Genomic DNA, 22,033 nt, shown 5'->3' on the forward strand with positions numbered 1-22,033 from the left:
AATTATGTAGAAAACACAAAATTTTTTATCAACTCATCACTATATTCAGTAGAATCATATGCAAAATGACCTTGTAGCTGGACTCACAGGTATTAGATCAGTATTATGTCCCAGGTCTCTTTCACCTCGCATTTCTCCTGATCCATGGGGTGAATTTTTTTCCCATTCAAACACCTATACATAAAACATCTCCCTTTTCACACCAATTGGTCCATATTAATAAAGGTACTACTAAAAATTTATAAAATTTTGAGGTTCTGCTGTTTTGTACACTTTTCTCAGTACATTTTGGGATATTTTAGAGGCACAAAAACCTGCTTTGTGGCAACAGTTCATGGATTAAACCATTGCAGGTTGACACAGAAACATACAATGTAAGTGGCATGCCAATATCAGATCTTAGCGTGCCTGTAAAAATCCATGTGGGTAGTGGTCTTGGATATAATGATTCTGCCAATGAATTTTGCGTGTATTTGAGACACAGTAGAGAAAGTTTTAGGGTGAAGGACCCATTCAACAGCAATACAGACAATGCTGACTCTGTACTACTATCCAAAATGAGAGTTATTAATTTGCCTTAAGTGCTTGACAATGTCTAACCAGCCGATCACCTGCCCTGCAAAGACACCTTATAGAAGGTCGTGTAACGTTCAGCTTCACTTAAAAGATTATTATATACATTCCTCTCACACAAAAGTAAAGCATGACTTGGGAAATGTGGTATCTTCATCATTGTTTGTGGGGTAAAGTCAAATTCACACATGAGTTACATTTGGACCTGAAGAGTGATTTTTGCATATGTTTGTCTAGACACATCTAGAACCCATTACAATATGTCTTAAGATTGCAGAAAGGGACCAATATGGTTTTCTTGCCTGGGATAAAATTATGTCAGCATAAATGCCACTGCTTATGTTTCCTTAAAGTACTGTGATGAATAACAGGAATGAAATTCTGCAACAGAATGTGAAGCTTTCTCATGCTGTGCATCGACATGTGTTCCATTGGATGGATTACAACATCTGATTTTCTGTTCCTGCAACATGAGGACATCAGACTTAAATTCAATTACACAAGCATGAGGTACTCTAATTTGTAGGGCCAGAGCCCTAGTTCTGCCACCACAGATCACTGCTAATCTTCAGAGGACACTTGCCCAGTAATGAGAAGGATTACCACAAGCCATGCTTTCTGTCCTGATCCACAATATGGAGAGCTTTAGTGGAACTTTTACAGTGATGTATGAGCATCACACCTCATACTGATGTTCAGAATGCCAGTGGTTAAGAACCATTACATATGGCACCTCCATTCACCCTGTTTGCCTGGTACACCCTGTATTCACATCACTGTTCACACTATCACTAGGAAACCTTCTAGTTACACATAATTGCTATGCCTTGTGTTGGTTTGTGGAACGCTATCCCATAATACTGACTTGATTATAATTTGTGCACGTCAGCCTTGCTCCAACTTCACTGATCCAGTAACTTGTAAGCTGATGATCCCTTTCTGTATTGAATAATTCTTTTATCACCTGAAAGTGTTATGGATTCTGCCAATTCATGGTGGAAGATTCCGTTTTATCATCCAAATTAAGTTGTTTCTGCCTCTATGTTATATTTTACTGTTGTTTAAGTGTATGTGATGAGGGTATCTTTTAAGATATGAACAAAATTCAGAAAGAGAATGACATTTGATGTTAATGTAAAATCTAAACTTGGAGGAACTATGTTGCACAGTTGTTTGACATGTGCAGTTCACAGATGAATCAGTGTAATATAGCCTCCCTCTGCAATTATGTTCTGGGATTTAACCAATAATATTGATTAAAAAAAATCAAAGAAATTGAACCTCTACAAATCGAAGTCTATTTAAAAAAAAAAAAAAACATTCAATGGCTGGGTTGGACAAGCCAGTAACACTAGATAATGGTTGCTACAATTGTGTGCTTGACAATGAACTAACAAACAGTACTGTCACTACTAGGATGAAAACATAGTGGTCAGTTGAGTTTTGATGCAAAATCAAAATCTTTTTATTGTGCAATGACTGGAGTACACATTAAAGTGAAAATAATGTTTAAAAGTGTCATTAGAGATAGATATCTACAACCCACTCATCCCAGGTGACATCAAAATCCGTGCAAGTTATCAAGGCCAAGGAGGAGGAGGAGGAGATTAGTGATTAACGTCCCGTCGACAACGAGGTCATTAGAGATGGAGCGCAAGCTCGGGTTAGGGAAGGATGGGGAAGGAAATCGGCCGTGCCCTTTCAAAGGAACCATCCCGGCATTTACCTGAAGCGATTTAGGGAAATCACGGAAAACCTTAATCAGGATGGCCGGAGACGGGATTGAACCGTCGTCCTCCCGAATGCGAGTCCAGTGTGCTAACCACTGCGCCACCTCGCTCGGTATATCAAGGCCAAGTTTTCTTTAACCACACTGGTAGCTTCCAAATTCTTCTATACCTTCAGTAAAATACTAATAATGAAGAATACTTCACATTTTGTAATTTGTAGCAATTAACTTGGGGACAAGCAGCAGTGTTACCCCATGAGCTAACAATCACAATAAGCAACCAACAAATTAAAATGGGTCTTTCAGTTTACTAGTTTAAACCGTAAATTCACAGAACAGTTTACAGCTGAAATGAAGAATGGACACCTGCAGCATGAAACATATCAGTGAGTTTCCTCCATAAGGCAAACAAAACTTGATCTCAATAAAAAAAAATTTTGTTTAAAATCAAATTCACATTTACTCTTTATAGGAAATCTACTCTTTTACCAAGAACCAATGGAAGACTCAGTTAACATGAAAATCTACTCATCAAGTGATGGCAGAATAACACACCTATAGAAGGTATTAAAATGTGCATGCTTTCGGAGCCAGTGGCTCCTTCTTGTGGCAGACCGGTTGAAGGGGAAGGAAGAGGAGTGATGAGGTTTAGGAAAATCAGTAGAGCTTGGTTGAGAAGGAGAAACTGATTGATTATTTTTGTTTATTCATTACAGGTTAGGTTACATAACTAAGTGCAAAGTTCCTGGAGAAAGAAAACTGGATTTCCACAGAACAGGGATCTTAAAAAGCACTGGTCTTACATTTACATCTTTCACTGAAGGCTAAATATCTATGTCTCCAAGAAATGGATACGAATTACCATACTCAATAAACTATCAATTACAGCTATTGTGATGGACAGTGAAATTACAGCACAACAGATAAAATAAGCCAGTCACTAGATCAGAAGTTTGCAGATTACAATTCTTCCATCTGGATATACATCGCACATCCATGTTATTGTTATTATTATCATAGTTATCAGTGATGTGGTCATTTATTATATGGTCAACAACATATATATCCAATGTTGTCTGTACCTATTGGAATCTGAGGGTTTAGGAGCAACATTGCTAGACTCCAGAAAGTAAGGTAGGCTGAAATCTGGTAGGCAGCCCATAGCAGCATAGTTGAACCAGTGTCATTAATCAATACTGTTTCAGTGTTCTAGCACCACTCACTACAAACTGTTGTGCAAACTGTGCAGTTATTACATATGGACATCAAGCCTGTATTGTTGAAAACAGAACTCTGTACTGGCAGCAGCTGTACATTCCCAACTATACATGCACAGAGACAGAAAGCAAGCAGATTGAGAATATACTAGCAGACTTAGCTTTGTTGACACAATGAAAATGCATGCACACAGATCCATTATGCTGCAAAAGGTACTGGAAATAATAGAAAACATTTTATATTTTGTACATGTCCAAAAGCTAGAACATATATATATGATAAAAACAGTCACTCTGACTATCAAAGTTAGCATCTTACCAATTTTTACATTTGTCTTCCTCCTGTTTCCTGCGGCATTCTGCCACACACTACACTACATTGCTCATAACCCCCTTACTTTTGGCAATGACTTGTATGAGATGTCTAAATGAACTTTTGTTTTAAGCATTCAGTGCATCCTTATCCTACTTCTATATGTCCTGAAGAAATCACAATTCTTTCCTGTATATTTTATTACATTACTGAATAAGTAATAGGTCTTACTGGCTTAATCCGCCATTGTGAATTGCCCACAAAAATAACAGGATCCTAATTTAGTGACAAAAAAAGGATACAAATACACAGCTAATGACAACAGTGCTATGACATAAAAAAGCTGCCAAGGGGAGATGCTTTTAGTGCAGTACTTGAATATTGCTTGCCAGTGTAAGATTCATACCACACAGGATTGATACAGATAGATAAGATCCAAAGAAGAGCTAATTTCATTGAAGCTGGATTTAGTAGGCACAAAAGTGTCATGAAGATGCTCAATCAATTCCAGCGTGATAGAGGCATTGTGGATCATGGTATGGTTTACCGTTAAAATTCCAAGAATTTAAGTTCCCACACAAATCGACCAAAGTACAGCTACCTCCTGTGTATATCTCACAAAAAGAAAATGAAGAGAAAATCAGGGTTATCTGAGCTCACACAGAGGTTTACCAACAATCATCCTTGCCACAAATCATTTGTGAGTGGAGGAGGAGAGGCGAGGAGAAGAGATGAGAGTGGTGGTGGTGGTGCTGGGAGTGACATTGGTACACAAAGTACACTCCTCTGCACACCATAAGGTAGCTTGCAGAGTACATACATAGATGGAGAAATAGAATTTTTAAAGGCAAGGATAAAGATTTTTCTCATATATATGAAATGGAATAAAAAGAGCTAACCTCTGTCTTTTGGTTTTCATTCATTTGTGCACTTCTACACTTTTAAACATGACAGGATGTTTTCTTTCCATTTTCTTAACATTAAAAAAGAAGAATAACCACAGTTCTTTATTAGATGGAGTTGTTCTACTGTACACTACAATAACCTTCGCACATTTCACGTGGGAGAAACCACTGGACAAGGAATCCATGTTTAGAACAATATCAGGCCATTTCCAGCACCTTGTTTTTAACATACATAACTTTACAACCACGTTAACCCAGGCATCATATTAATTAGAAAACAGGCTGTACTCGAACTCCATCAAGAAACTTTTAGGGATGTGTGGGAGCTATGGTCTTCAGAGGCTTATTTCACAGTAATTGTGTTTCATCTGATTTCTTGACCCCATTTATCTTTGTATTTGTATTGAACTGAAAACATCTGTGCAACAGTGCAAATATAGACGATATTTGTGTGTTTCAATGGACAAATAATACACCAACCTTCTACACGTAATTGTTCAACACATTGACCTAGGTTTCGACACATCTAATGATGTCTTCATTAAATGATGTCTATCAGTTGTAGTTCCTTGCAAAGTATACATGCCCAAGGCTAGAACATTTTTAATTTCTGACGTGAACATTTCTGCTCTAAACTTTGCTGTTGCCTTCTCGCAATGTAACTCAATGTAACTTTACAGCTTTTAACATTTCATTTTCATGGAGACATCCTTAGAGGAGTCTAAACCTAGGTCAATGTATTAAACAATTATTTGCAACCAGTTGGCTGTGTTATTTATTCACTGAAACTTATATACAGTTGCTGAAAGACAGCCAGGTTCACAAGTGTGAGCTGTGTGTCTCACTTAGAAATAAATCTATGCCATTAAATCACGATAATGACAATAGTAATGTACACTTTACTCTTTGCCCACAAAGTTGCATTTATTACTGTCTTTCCCTGTATCTGGTTAGTTTTTTCAACAATGTTAGTTGTCCATTAACAGTGGTACATAGTAGTATGGATACATTTAATGAAAATTGAGCTAGTATGCAACTTGTTTATGGGTTCATTACATGCAATGGAGGAGTGGCACAATGCACTGTAATAAAAGTGTTTGTGTTTTATCTGAGGTTTATTGCATGAACCTCTGTTTTATGCTTTTTAACTGTTACGAGCTTTTTCACTATTTTGATGGTATTTTTGCAGAAACAATGGTGACTGAGGTAGCAACATGAATACATCATAATTACATTATTGTTGTGCAAAAAGCCACTGGAGACCATGGCTACCTTACACCGAAACGCTCAGAAAATACTCCCAAACAATCACCAATATTTTTTGGTGTAGTATGATATCTCCTGTGCAATGGAATGCCTGAAAGCTGCCATTTGTGAGGGTTCATAAACCACCTGTATGATTTTACGAACAAATATTCTGTAATGAACATCCTTACTCTCTTTTGTTTATTCTGAGATTTCATGAGACAATGTGTGCCAAAACTACAAAGTCATGAAATGAATCACAACATAATACATAAATTCAGACAAAACACGAAATAAATAAGAAAAAAATATAAAATAAAACATCACGTTACAGTGCAAGGCTCTAACCTAATGTAACTTTTTCTTTAAAAAAAATAAATAAATAAAATAAACGGCTACAGCACTGTCTTTCAATATAACGTTGAAAATCTCGAGTGTAGTTACAAATAATCCAATTCTTTTGGTAGCCGAGTGGAAATAGAAACTGCAGACTAATAAGCCTACACCAACAGGAAACCTAAGAAGCAACCTTCGAGGAGAAAAACGCTGGTTACAGACCGGTCAACTAGATATGTACCCCCACCAAAAAATGTTAATAATTAATCATTAGTTTCATTTTCCTGAGAAATCTGCTCTGTACAAAGCAAAATAATTACCTAAGCAGTTCACTTTCCTTACACGAGATTTCAGAATACTCACACACACAGCATATAAGTAGGAAAAAAACTTAATTTAATTAGATTACCAATCCACATAATGAGGTAAATGATGCACATCCACTCCAGTGGCAAAGGATGAAGGTTGCTGAATAAGGGAAAACGACACTCATCTGGATTCCCCCAACGGATGTCTGCATCTGCGAGACCTCTTTCCTCTGGTATATCTAAGACCATCAGCAGCCCTGTAAAATGATTCTGTGCGGGAGCCTGTAATGTTTAAATTATTCTAAGAACCAATTTGTAAATCGCAAATGTACCAAAGAGTGCTCGTACAACTCCAAGCGACGAAGGGTCTGTGGGTTTGAACAACAGTTTTACAAAACGTTCCCATGTTTTCAGTTCTGAAATAGAGAAACCAACGTATTTCTCGAACGACGATAAGTTATGGTTTTGCTCCCTTAATGAATCCTTTCTTAACTGTCTTATGGGTTGCACAGGCAATGGCGTCGCCTGTTTCTGCGCTTGTAATCTTCGTTTGACCATTCTACGTGCGTATGCTTATTGTACAGTCTCAATCGTTAATACTCTTCATTGTATCACTCCGGAAGACAGATGTACAACTTAATTTTTGGATATCTTTATACTGTCTGCTTGTTACAAATTACAAACAATGCCCATCTCGTCTATTAGTTCCCCGAGAATTCAAACTGCATTTCACCGCGGATTGTGTATTACTGATCCCTGTGTAAGGCTCACAATCATTATAGGTTGCTTCCTACGCACACGGCGCCAATTAATTTCCAGCCGCCTCTCTCTCTCCCTCTCCCAGATGTCAAAACAATATTCACAGCTGTTTGGTCACAGACAGTATATCTTTGCTGTTGCCATGGCAACAGCATCTTAATCAGTGGCTGCACAGTTCACTTGCAAAATCCATGGATTAATGGTCTTCCAGTAATCATGTAGTATATTATGAAACTATTTTAATTCATCGTTCAATTTAATATTCATCTATTGTTTTAATAGAAAAAACATTTTGTATGACTTTTCATAGTTTTATACGTTTTCAACAATAGATAACTTCGAAACATAAGCACCGGTACATACAGTATTTATTACAACCCCACCCTAGAGAAATGTCTGTTCTTTCAGTGAAAATCACAAGTATAAAAATAATACATACTGAGAACATCACTTAGCTTGTATATCTGTATTGACAAGTTACAAGTTCTTCTCACTGGCTGGTGTATCCATTGGGTTTCTGGAAAATTGAGCCATAAATGAGAGCAGAATATCTAAAATACTTCTTATAGAACGAGATTTCCAGCGTATATACAAGCGGTATTTTATTTCTTTACTTTCGAGTTCCACGCGTCCTTGATGCAAGTGTATCGCTAGGATATAGAACCTGTCAGATTATAACAGTAATAACCATATGTAAATGGTCATGAAGCCTACAATCCACATCATATGCAAACAGATACATGAAGTTCAAGGATTCAAATAATAATACAGATTACAGTAGCAATGATGGTTATACAAATAAACTATAAGGCTTGCATTCTAATTCATATGAAAAGCATTCTGTCAACAATTGATGTACCAGTGCTACATTGTCAGCTCCTAAAGGAATGCTTAAAGGTAAATACATTTCAATAATTTTTACACGTTTTCGAAACATTTCTGTAAAGAGTAGAAAGAACTATTAAAAAGATGAGTCTTAGCTCTTTTTTAAAATTTAGTCTTATCTCCAATAACTGATTTAACATGAACTGGGAGTCTACTGTATACTTTTATGCTTGAATAATGTACTCCTTTCTCTACCATACTGGATTTTTTTATATCTTTGTGAAGATCATATTTATTTCGTGTTTCATATCATGATATTCATACTCTTTTCCGTAAATTGTATGGTTATTCTTCACAAAGCATGTTAGTGAAATAAATGTATTGATATGGCATCCGCAGTTGTTTGAATAAATTTCTGCAAGAGCATCTAGGTTGCACTGAACTCATAATTCTGATGACTCTCTTCCATGCCATAAAGACATTATCTGCCCATGACTAATTTCCCGTGCATGATACCATATCTCATAAGTGAGTGGAAATATCCAAAGTATGCAGCTTTGATTGGTTCCAGGTCACAAACAGAGAAACTGAGCTGATGACAAATCCTGGCGAATTCAGTCTTTACATAGATAGATTATGTGAACTGTCCAGTTTATAGTGTTGTTAATGTGTAAGTCCAGGAATTTGGAGGACTCAACTCTCAACATTTATTTGTCACCACATTTTTATTTCAACAATTTTTTAGTTTTGTTTGCTGTTTCAAACTGAATGAATTGAGTCTTGTTAACACTGAGGGACCAATTATTTGAAGGGAACCAATCTAGGGCTTCTTTTAATTTAATGCTCACAGAGTTCTCTAGAATGCAGTTTGGCATCTTCTCTACCATAATGGTTGTGTTGTCTACAAATAGGGTGAAATGTGCTTTTTGTGTTGTACCACATGGAATATCATTCATAAAGAGCACAGAGCCCTGTGGTAGTTGACATTTCATTGTGCCCCAATCAGAGCAAGCAGTTGCCATTGCAGAATTATTCAGTACTACCTTCTGCCATCCAGATATGAGTCACGACACATCCCTACTTTACCATAGAAGTCATAGCGCTCAGCCTTTGTAAATATAATTTTGTGATCCACACAGTCGAATGCTTTAGACAGACCACAAAAGATTCCAACTGGTGACATTTTTTGTTTGTTGATTTGAGGAGTTGGTAGACAAATAAGAAAATGAAGTGTTCAATTGAAATACACTTCAGATATCCAAGAGATTTTCATTAAGGGTATTATGTTTATTAAGATGATCATGATTCTCTTGAACATAAATTTCTCTAGGATTTTAGAAAGACTTGTTAGCAGTGAAACTGATGAGTACTTGGAAACCTCAGCTTTATCATCCTTTTTGAACAGTGGATTAACACTTTCATTTTGAGTCCATTAGGGACAGTATCTTTATTTATTGAGTCATTAAATATGTGAGAGAGAACTTCAAGAATAACTTTTCATATCCACACCAATCGAATTCTTATTTTTCATTTGGCTTATTACCTTCTCAGTATCACCAGTTGTAATATAAGGTTTATGCATCTGAGTAATTTTGTCCTGCACTGTTTTTTGAAGAAGGTTCATAGCTTCCGTCATAGATTATTTCAACTAATATCATCCACTATTGTAAAAAAGAGTGGTTGTTTTTCCAAAAATATTAAACACTCTCACCCTACCACCAGAATAAGAGTGTAAAACTGAGAACACATCACATGTATAACGAAAATTTCTTGCTCTTTTCCTGACATTCAACTTCATTGTGTAACAATAAGGTAGCTGATGTGAAATGAAAAGTTATGCAACTTATGTCATGATGTCATTTCTGGAAAATCAAAGGTACTGTGTGGAAAAAAGTATTGAATTGAATGCTAGTAGTCTGTATAGACTTTCCAGAGAAAAATTAAGTTTCTCTACAACTATTCACATGACATTTGAACTGCAGTGGCGCTACAAACTACAGTTTTCACTTGCTGCAATGAACATTCTAGTGGCACAATTTTCAGTACAGCATCAACAGGTATGAGGGACGATCAACAAAGAGCGAGACTGATTTTTTGCTGTAGGTTCCATGACGGTTTCCTATCCATACTATGACTATTAGAAAAGAGAGGATTTTTGTGTATAATTCCCATAGGCACCGGCACTCTCATATCGGTACATTGGTTGTAATGCTCTAGTTTATGGAGGCTCATTGTACACATATCAAAAAAAGTTTTGCATCACCTCGGTTCCGAGAGTTCCGGAACCTGTACAGAAAACTGGAATAGAGATCAACATAAACATCATTTCCGCCCTTTTTATTCCTCATGATGGCCACACATTGTATGTTGTACCACCATACAGCGAGACCTTCAGAGGTAGTGGTCAGGATTGCTGTATACACCGGTACCTCTAAAACCTAATAGCACGTCCTCTTGCATTGATGCATGTCTGTATTCGTTGTGGCATACTATTCACAAGTTCATCAACGCACTGTTGATCCAGATTGTTCCGCTCCTCAATGGCGATTCGGCGTAGATCCCTCAGAGTGGTTGGTGGGTCACGTCGTTCATAAACAGACCTTTTCAATCTATCCCAGGCATTGTCGGTAGGGTTCATGTTTGGAGAACATTCTGGACACTCTATTCGAGAGAAGTCGTTATCCTGAAGGAAGTCATTCACAAGATGTGCACGATTTGGATGCGAATCGTCGTCCATGAAGACGAATGTCTCGCCAATATGCTGCCTATATGGTTGCACTATCGGTTGGAGGATGGTATTCACGTATCGTACAGCCATTACGGCGCCTTCCATGACCACCAGCGGCGTACGTCGGTCGCTCACGATGCCAGCCCTAAACAGCAGGGAACCTCCACCATGCTGCACTCGCTGGACAGTGCGTCTAAGGCGTTCAGCCTGACTGGGTTGCCTCCAAACACGTCTCCGACGGATGTCTGGTTGAAGGCGAATGCGACACTCGTCGGTGAAGAGAACATGATGCCAATCCTGTGCGGTCCATCCGGCATGTTGTTGGGCCCATCTGTACCGCTCTGCATGGTGTCGTGGTTGCAAAGATGGACCTCATCATGGACGTCGGGAGTAAAGTTGCACATCGTGCAGTCTATTGCACACAGTTTGAGTCTTAACACGACGTCCTGTGGCTGCACGAAAAGCATTATTCAACATGGTGGCGTTGCTGTCAGGATTCCTCCGAGCCATAATCCATAGGTAGCGGTCATCCACTGCAGTAGTAGGCCTTGGGCGGCCTGAGCGAGGCATGTCATCGATAGTTCCTGTCTCTCTGTATCTCCTCCATGTCCGAACAACATCACTTTGGTTTACTCTGAGACACCTGTACGCTTCTCTTGTTGAGAGCCCTTCCTGGCGCCAAGTAACAATGCGGGCGCGATTGAACTGCGGTATTGACCGTCTGGGCATGGTTGGACTCAGACAACATGAACCATATACCTCCTTCCTGGTGGAACGATTGGAACTGATCGGCAGTAGGATCCCCTCTGTGTAATAGGCGCTGCTCATGCATGGTTGTTTATATCTTTGGGTGGGTTAAGTGACATCTCTGAACAGTCAAAGTGACTGTGTGAGTGATATAATACTGACAGTCAATGTCTGTCTTCGGGTGTTCTGGGAACCTGAGTGATGCAAAACTTTTTTTGATGTGTGTATTTCACATACCAAACAATGGAGGTGACATCAGTGGTGTAGTATGGCACACTAAAATTCTGTGTGCATTTCAACCACATTGCTACGACAAGCTGCAGCAGGCATGCCGTGAGGACACACTATCTCGAGCAACAGTGTTCAGGTGAGTCAAGGACTTCAAAGAAGGCCAACTTGTCTGTGTTAATCAAGTTGGACCTGGTGTTTCGGTCTCTTCTGTGACTGAAATCAACATCAACTGCCTGTGATTGCCCCTGAGAATAGGCAGGTAATATTACGCAAAGTCATACGGCAGTGTCTTTACGATTATGGATGATCCTCTCCATGTGACCTGTGTTTATGCCCATTGGGTGCCATGTCTGTCGATTTCCGAACTAAATGCTGTGCAAATGGAGAGAGGCCATGAGGTGCTGCATTCCTTTGCTGAGGAGGGGATGTTTTTCTGGATTCGATTATCAATGGAGATGACTCATGTCTGTTTCGGTATGATTCCGAAGGAAAACGAGCCAGCACCATATGGAAATCGTCATGTTCTCTAACACAAATCAAGGCGAAAATTGTTCAGTCTGCAGGGAAAGTGATGGTGATCATATATTTTGACTGTCATGGAATGATTTACTAGCATGCAGTTCCCCATCACATTACTGTTACAGCTGCATAACACATGTCAGTACTGGTTAGACTGTGGAAGCACATTGCAAGGAAAAGACTGGAACTTTCTCGACTGTGTGCCGCCTTCACGTTGTGGCCTCACCTCGTAAATCAAGTCTGCCTCAGTTCAACACAGCCTGTGTACTGCCACAATGTTGCATCCTGTGATTTCTATCACTAAACGCAAAGCTTCAGGGTGTTCAATTTGAGAACTCCAAAGCACTGATCAAGGAAAGTGAGGTGACTCTCAAGGACCTGACAAAGAGTGGCCTGCACCAAGTGGTCAACGACTGGCAGAGACGTTATAAAAGTGCATTCAAGTAGGAGGGAAGTACTCTGAAAAATATCATGTAATTACCAAAATGAAGTAATAAACACCTACGGGAAGAAATCGGTCTCAGTTTTTGTTGGCCAGCTCTCATGTTATACAGGTAGCAATGAATCTCTTCATTCAGGGCCAACACTGAGGACTAAATAAAATTAATACACGAATGCTAGGCCTCAGTATGGATTAAACGAAAAAATAACCTGAGTTTATCGTTTACACTGAAGAATATCTGGTCAAACAAACCTGTGACAGTACATGCTGCTGGTCTTTGTGTATATTGATAGTTAATATCTTGTGTTATATGTATTTGGTATGGGACCTATGCACTTGAAAAATATTTTAGGGTGAGTTATGTGAGTGCTTTGGAAGCAATCTTTTTTATGGACCGATTACATTTTCCCAGAATCCTGCCAATAACCTACAACCAATTCCTACCAAGGACCTACAGCTGATCCTATCTGACCATTCAATTTTATATCCTTTCAGTTTGATAGACCTGGGTATTTGTACTAGTGAATTGTTTACAATTGTGACTTAATGATATTGCAATCTTAGATTTTTTTTCAACTGAGCAACTTAACATTTCTGAAAAGTTAAAGCTAATTGTCAGTCTTTGCATTGCTTTGAAAGCTGATTGAATATTTGTGCAACTTTTTCAGATATTACTGCATTATAGACAATTACATCATCTGAAAAATTTTGAAGTTACTATTAATATCTTTTTCCATATAATTACTACACAACATGAAAGCATGTGTCAAAACATAATTCCCTGGTGCTCAGCTGAAATTATTTCTATACCTGTATGTGACTATCCATCCAAGATAACATGCTGCACCCTTACTATCCACAAATCCTCTAGCCAGTCACAAAATTCGTTTGATATTGTATGCAGATGTACTTTCATTAATAAGTGTTGTGTGGTACAGAGTCAAATGTGTTTTGAATGTTAAGAAACACTGCAACAAACTGATTGTAGTTTTCACGATGTCATGCAAACAAAGTGTAAATTAGGTTTTGCAAGACTGACATTTCTGTATGGATTGGAGGCAATGGTTAGCAATGAAACTTGACGATAGATTTTTGGATGACTACACCTATCGATACCTTTTTATAGATGAGTATGATCTCTGCTTTCTTCCAACTACTGGGAAAAAGATTTTTTTCTGAGATCTAGGTATACCTCGTCCATGAACAGCTGACGGATTACCTCAAAACTCATAACATCCCCGACAAATATCAGTCAGGCTTTCGAAAGCACCATAGTACAGCAACTGCATTAATCAAAGTAACTGATGACATTAAACATGCTATGGACAGACGTGAAGCTACCATCCTAACACTGCTTGACTTTAGCAAGGCTTTTGATACAGTTGACTTTGATATATTACTAATTAAAATGAAACAGCTGAATTTCTCAAACAGCGCTATACACTGGTTCGACAGCTACCTCAAAAACAGAAGTCAACAAGTCATTTGTGGGTCTGAAAAGTCATCATGGAAAAACGTGCGCTCTGGAGTTCCCCAAGGCTCCGTCCTTGGTCCATTACTCTTCTCACTGTACATTAATGATATTTCTTCAGTGATTCACTCCTGCAACTACCATCTATATGCCGACGACATTCAACTGTACATAAGTGCAAGCCCCAAGAACATTGCTGATGCAGTAGCGAGTATGAACGCAGATCTTTGCTCTGTTTCTCGATGGGCACAGAACCTAGGTCTGAAACTAAACCCCAAGAAATCCCAGGTCATACTTATATCTCATCCAAAGTTAATCAGTCGGTACTTTCGCGAACAGTCCCTCAAATACTCCTCAGTGGTACCCAACTACCATACCAAAAAACAGTAAAAGACCTTGGAATAATCTTGGATGAACACCTAAACTGGGAAGAACAAACAGTCACAGCTTGCCGGAAATCGCTCTCCTCCCTACATGCAATTCAAAAATTTAGAAAAATATTTCCAACCCATGTTAAACAAAAATTAGTCCAAACACTAGTCTTGCCTAATCTTTACTACTGTGATGTAGTTCAACACGGCACAAATAGTGAAAATTCGAGATGCCTCGAGCTAGTGATGAATGCTTGCGTTAGATACATATGCAATATACGGTTGTATGATCATATCAGTCCTTCATACTCCCAGCTAGGTTGGATACGCCCACATAAGGCACGCGATCTCCACACGATGTGCTTACTTCATCGATTTCTTAGCCACTGGTGCCCCCAATACTTATCTTCTCACATTAAACACCTATCATCATTCCACAACCGCAATACCAGATCGGATACGTCTAGCATCTTGGCTGTACCTTTACATAACACAAAATCTTTCTCTGTGTCATTCTCCATCTCAGCCATACGACTATGGAACGCGCTCCCCTGTGATCTGCGTCTTATCCAGAACCACTTAACATTCAAGAGGGAACTCAAGACTTACATATTAGGGATGGTATAGCCACCATTGTCGTGCCCCTCTCATCTTTTTCTTTCTCCTCTCCATTATAGCTTCGAATTCTACCGTTCTATTTCTCTTCGTCTAACCTATCTACCTCTTCTATATCTCCTTCACCCCATTCTATCGTCTTATGTCTCTGCTTGATGAGAATAACTCACAAGCTGCAAGAATATAACGAGAAAATTCCCAACTAGCAATAGGACTGACATTCATAAAAGAAAAAATATGTTTACTTTCCTATACATAGTCATTACTATTATTATTATTCTTGATTATTATAATTATTTTTTGATTGTTATAATTATCATTGTACTACTTTTATAATCTCTAATTTTTTTCTGTAACATTAATACTGTATAACATGTTATATGTCCTTAATGTTCTGTAGAAACTGAAATTTGTTGAATCTGAGTATGCCTGGTTAGGTGTAAGAGAGGGCCTGAAGGCCCTATTCTTGCCAGGTAACATAAATGCATAAATAAATAAATAAAAATAAATAAATATTATGGTTAGGCTATGTAGAAGGGTAATTTATTGAATTTATATTCTGCAATACTTTATTATACAGTATTTTCAGCAATTTATTCTATAGTCTTTTCCCATTTCCCAGAGGTTCATTTTGTCTCAATGCTGTGCGAGTTTGCTGTGTGTGAGTTCCTAATTTTTCTGTTCCTATATATGAATGTATGTGCTCATACATAGTCGGAAGTTAGCCACGTCCATCTAAGCTTTCATTACTGAAGAATGTTACTTACAGAAGATACCAATGAGACAAAAGAATTTTTGGTTTTCAAAATAAAGTTTTGCTTGTTACATATTCCATAGCTCTTACAATGGCCTCTTACAATGTCCTTTTGAGCTAGGTAACACCATATCACAGCAGTGACTATGATTATGAATAGCAAACAGTTTTTTCAGCTATATGGATGTACAATTAAAAAGAATTTCGATGTATTTTAGTAGCAGATGGAACTTAATTTACTACTTATGTGTATGCATCTTCCATATTATACCACTCCAGTCGATATTCGAAGGAATAATGAGACTTAATCGTTTTCGAGGGTCTTTTCCCCTAATCACTGAGTGTATAGCTGCAGTGCATAAATCCTTGTTTATTTATTTCATGTCCCATTGATCTCAAACGAGGAACACGTCATGTGAGATGTGGAACAAGTAAAACAATTATGAAACAGTCATGTTTCACAATACCAATCTCAGTATTTTTTTTTTAAATTGAGGAACTGTAGACAAATTACATGTACCTTCAGACTTCTTTAAAGATTTACGAAAAAATATAGAAATGTTCTACCTTATAGCGTTTTATTGACATGAAATTTAAAACAGCTAGATGATGTACACATCATGGCAGATTTCTTTTATTACTTACAAAAACAGATAACAGTACTATAATTTTACGTCGTTATGTGGAAAAGAACAAAAATACATATCCACAAGGAGTTACTGGAAATCCATATGCAGAGATAAGTGTTTGAATTAGCTCATCATAAAAAAAAGATGTACATCTGCAACAGATAATTATTTGACAAGAAATAAAGTAATTCATGCACTAATTTATCACATTAATTTATAACTAGATATCCTCAGTGTAGTAAAGCAGCTTAAATCACCTAATAAAAGCAAGGCCTCCAGTCCACACTGTACTCCAGTCAGATTCCTTTCAGAATATGCTGATACAATAGTTCCATACTTGGCAATCATCCACAACTGCTCGCTGATCGAAATATCCATACTTAAAAACTGGAAAGTTGCAAAAGTCACACCAACCCCCAAGAAAGGAAATAGGAATAATCCAGTGAATTACAGATCTATGGGACTAGCGTGAATTTGCAACAGGATTTTGGAATATATAAACTGCTCAGACTCTATGAATGACCTCAAGGAGAACTGTTTACTGACAGACAGCCAAAATGGATTCAGAAAACGCCATTCTGGTGCAAGAAATCTAACTCTCTATTCTCACAAAGTAATGAGTGCAATCGACAGAGGATATCAGATTGATTCCATATTTTTAAATTTACAGAAGGCTTATAGCACCGTTCATCATAAGTGATGTCTAATAAAATTGTGTGTCTGTGCACCAGTTCGTGCCAGAAGGGTCACAGTTCATACTAACAGACGGAAAGTCATCGAGTAAAACAGAAGCAGTAAGTGGAATTCACCAGGGAAGTGTTATATGCCATCTGCTATTCCTGATCTGCATATATGATAAAGCAGACAATCTTAGCAGCCCTCTTAGATCTCTGCAGATGATGCCGTCATTTACCATCTTGTAAAGTCATCAAATGATCAAAACCAATTGCAAAACGGTTTAGACAAGATATCTGTATAGTGCAAAAAGTAGCAATTAACTCTAAATAATGGAAATTGTTAACTCATCCACATGAGTACTAAAATGAATCTGCTAAATTTCGGTTAAAGAATAAATCACGCTAATCTGAAGGCTGTAAATTCAACTAAGTACTTAGGCATCACAATTACAAATAACTTAAACTGGAACGATCTTATATAAAGCTGTGATGAAAGTAAACCAAAGATTGTGCAGTGTGTGCGAAACACTTAGAAGGTGCAACAGGCCAGCCAGAGTGGCCGTGCAGTTCTAGGCGCTAGTCTGGAGCCGAGCGACCGCTACGATCGCAGGTTCGAATCCTGCCGCGGGCATGGATGTGTGTGATGTCCTTCGGTTAGTTAGGTATAATTAGTTCTAAGTTCTAGGCGACTGATGACCTCAGAAGTTAAGTCGCATAGTGCTCAGAGCCATTTGAACCATTTTTGAAGGTGCAACAGGCCTACTGAAGAGATTCCTGATATGACACTTGTCTGCCTTCTTTCAGAGTGTTGCTATGGGATGAGGGATCTGCCTGAAATGGGACTGACAGAGGTCACTGAAAAAGTTCAAAGAAGGGCAGCTAATTTTGTATTATCACAAAGTAGGGAAGAGAGCGTCATGGATATGATATGTGAAATGGTGTGGCAATCATTTAAATAAGGCTTTTTCGTTGTAGGCAGGATCTTCTCATGAAATTTCAATCATTAGCTTTCTCCTCTGATTGCTAAAATATGCTGTTAGCGCCCACCTTTATAGGGAGAAATAATCATAATAATAAAATATCAGAAATCAGAGCTGACACAGGAAGATTTAAGTTAGCGAATGGGATGGTAGAAAAATAGCTGGAAGGTGGTTCGATCAACCATCTGCCAGGCACTTAATTCATAATTACAAAGTAATCACATAGATGTAAATAGGCATTTACTTAGCTATTTCTCAATAGAAGTTCCCGTTTTATGCTTAAAATTCTTCTAACATGTAGATAGACATATCTAACAAATGTTTCTTTAATTTATATTTAAATAGAGATTCATTGTATATTTTCTCCTGTGAAAGGACATCTGGGCTCTTTGTATGTCAGGAACGACACTTAAAGTTAATCAAAATTAGTAAATGATGTGGTCAAAACAGAAATGTACCTAACAACTTTAATAAATTGTTTCTTTGTACCACATAGTCAGCGTCATCTGGGACGATACTAGTCATCCCACAGCTGTTGCTCATGGTCCTTATATGTGTTTTAACAGTCGAAATATGAACTCATTTATTATTTGATGAACTTATTTATTATTTGATGTTCACAATTAAAAGTTGATAGGTTTCTTAAAACAAGCTACAAGATTTCTAAAAGGCTGAAATTATACAGTCATCATCACCAGTACACATGAATATCATGCAAAGGTAATGCTTGATTTAGGAATTGTAAGAACTTTTTAAGTACAAGTTTGATTTTGATACTAACATGAATCCCACATTTTTACATTAAGTTGAAAATAATGAGAATCAGGTTTCTGTATATGAATAATGTAAGTATATGTTATAAGATTTATTCACATTCTCTGGACAGAAGCCATTTCATTATGTTATGTTCCAGTTATTCTAATTATATAAATATACTGAATTTATGGTGCTACAATGCATTGACATATGAGTATTACTTCACATAAATATCGCAAGATATTGGATATTTCCATATGGTATCTGGTCAGAATCGCAATTTTGTTAAGAGTCATTCTATTCTGCTGCTTTACACACCATCCCAAAGTAATGCACATAAGAATTATGGGTGAGACTTTGTTGTAGTATGCACATATCAGAACAAGGGGTATATTATACAATAATTTTGATGTCTTCATGCATCTGTTTGTGTTGGACATTGGTGGTAATTACTATCAACTAAGCATATCACATAATAATATAAGGTAGAAACTATTTTAACAAGTATATATGCAATGTCATTACATAAATTATTAAAGGTTACTTCATTTTACAAATACCTTTTCTCCACGTCCTTTCTCTTCTCCATGCAATCATTAGTACAATGGGAACTCATATTCAACTTGTCATCAGAAGGCAATCTTCTCAAATCTTGTCTAATATTTATCTCTAAAACTACACAGTCTCTGTCACCAATTGCTCATTCAGATGACAACTACAGAATGTTTTTAGAGTATAGAGTATAGTATAGCTTACACTTCGAGCACCTTATAAATCAAAAATTAGAAGTGTCAGGTAAATTGTGCTATCAACTACTACAATTGTATGGCAAAACTACATTATATATACCCAGAGTATTTTTTTTTTGTAACAATGGGAATGCATACAGGTCATGTGGTGCCCAAACTCACAAGATAAACTGTTACCTAAATCTATTGACAATTCACTTAGATACATAGTTAGTATGTACATGATGTGGTAATACCTTCCACTCGTAAGCCATCATCTGGAAAATCGAGTATTTATAATTATAATTATCATTTTGTAATCTAAAAATGTATGAGTTGTAGATTCTCTTGACAAAATGTAATCAATTTCATTCTTACAATTATTCTTCAAAAGTGGTACTTCATATCAGATAAGTGCCAGTGAATAACTTCAAATATTTGTAAGTTCTATAGCTTATTCAGGAATTGTCTTGTACAATCTTCATTTCATAGTGTTATAACGAATTCATCAACATTTCGTGTATAAATCATTTTGCGTATACAGTTAAATGCGTGTACACGTACACTGAAGTATGAATCAAGTGCTCTTCATCTGGGTTAAACTATGTAAGTGCTGCTTTCATGAGATATTGATCAAAGAATGTAGCAATATATCTCCTCAAGTCAAATTTAAAGTGCTTCACATTTCTGTCATTTGTTCATATTGGAATTAGTGAGAATGGGTGAGAACTACTCAGGGAAATTTTCCCAGAATCTCTTTGATTCATATGGCTGTGTTAATTATTCATTTGCAGATATATGCATTTCGTTTCAACGTGGATATTTTTCGTTTCATCTAATAAGTTTGAGAATGAGTAAAGTATTTTTTAGCTTTATGACTATATAGTCACTGTGTTTTGTAAAATGTGTTGATCATTATTTTCACTGAGATGGGAACAAGTGAGGAAGGGCAAAAATAACAACACCTACCCCATTCCAAACCAAACAATCACTCAAGTTTATGTACCACAATGTATCTAAAGAAAATTCACATATATGTTTTTGTTACTCTGTTTGGTGCATAACTTTGCTATCCTTCTTTATTCAGCATAAACATCTTTTCACACAAATTTAAATCAAATGCGATAGAAGTGTATTTTCTAGCTTTACGCTTTCGTGGTATTCATAGCATAATGTTTATGATCTGTGCAGCAGCTGTAGTGGCAGCCTGAAAATCTATATCCTTCATTTCATCAAAGCATTGAATTCATGAGTAACTAGTGTAGGTGTACGATATTAAGTATCAAGGTGGTAACATTACTTATGATTTCTTATCAGATGTGGTAACAGGTAACAAATATATTGGCTAGAAAAGTGTATAGTTGATTCTTCAGGTTGTTTTGTATATACACTGCATAAATATAGTGTGTATGGAACTTTCATTACAAATAACAGCATCCTATATGTTTTCATTAATCCAGCATATATAGAAAGTAAACTATAATCTGTTGAATTTAGGCAGCTGCAAATCAAGTTTTTGTGCTATCAGGAACAAGTACTAAGATTTCAAAGTACTTCAGAATATGTACAGACCTCAAGTGTATGCATACAACTGGTGTATGGTAAACAGTAACCTTGACAACAAGATAAAATGCTAAAACCTGTACTGCTAAATTATCTTCTCAAACAAAGTTACATCACTTGCAACAACATCACAAAAAGTTTAAGTATAAACCAACAGAAGTTCCAAATTCGCATTACAGAAATATCCTTGTAGACAGCATTGATATATTGTTTTATTTCTTTTTCAGAATTGTTTGGTACACTATCAGATAACACAATCCCTCAAATCTTTTCTATATCAAAAATAGTTTACTGGTTTCACTACAGACTGAACACCTCCTCCGCCATACCCCATTCAGCAATACTCTCCTTAAATAATCCACTTGTTACAAGAACTATTCAGTTGGTGTGAAATACTAGTCAGCAACATTATTTTACCCCAGACATTTTCGGAAAATAGCTATTCTACTTCTTTCATTACTTCAAGTTTTGTTCTATTATGAACTCATTAAATGTTGTTAATATATTTATTCACATTTCTATCAGACTAACAATAAACACAGTAAAAACCTTCATCTTATTTCCAGGTATGAATGTAGACTCCATGATATAACTGATCACCACCCATCTCAA

At 37.0% G+C, this 22,033-nt stretch overlaps 1 protein-coding gene across 3 annotated transcripts in view; it reads right to left on the bottom strand.

The window, feature by feature from the left end:
* The window catches only part of LOC126161890 (vitamin K-dependent gamma-carboxylase), an 80,844-nt gene extending 73,353 nt beyond the window's left edge, over positions 1–7,491 (bottom strand). The window contains exons 1-2 of one of the 3 annotated variants that reach the window (XM_049918030.1): positions 6,959–7,491; positions 6,728–6,883 (exon numbers count right to left, since the gene is read on the bottom strand). In XM_049918030.1, the coding sequence (XP_049773987.1) occupies positions 6,728–6,883; positions 6,959–7,184 (382 nt within the window). In that variant the 5' untranslated portion in view covers positions 7,185–7,491. Of the gene's footprint in view, positions 1–6,727; positions 6,884–6,958 lie in introns of those variants that run through there. The other 2 variants (XM_049918031.1, XM_049918032.1) reach the window with 2 other exon arrangements.
* Positions 7,492–22,033: the final 14,542 nt, after the last annotated feature.

Source organism: Schistocerca cancellata, chromosome 2, assembly GCF_023864275.1.
Source record: "Schistocerca cancellata isolate TAMUIC-IGC-003103 chromosome 2, iqSchCanc2.1, whole genome shotgun sequence".
Classification (NCBI taxonomy): domain Eukaryota; kingdom Metazoa; phylum Arthropoda; class Insecta; order Orthoptera; family Acrididae; genus Schistocerca; species Schistocerca cancellata.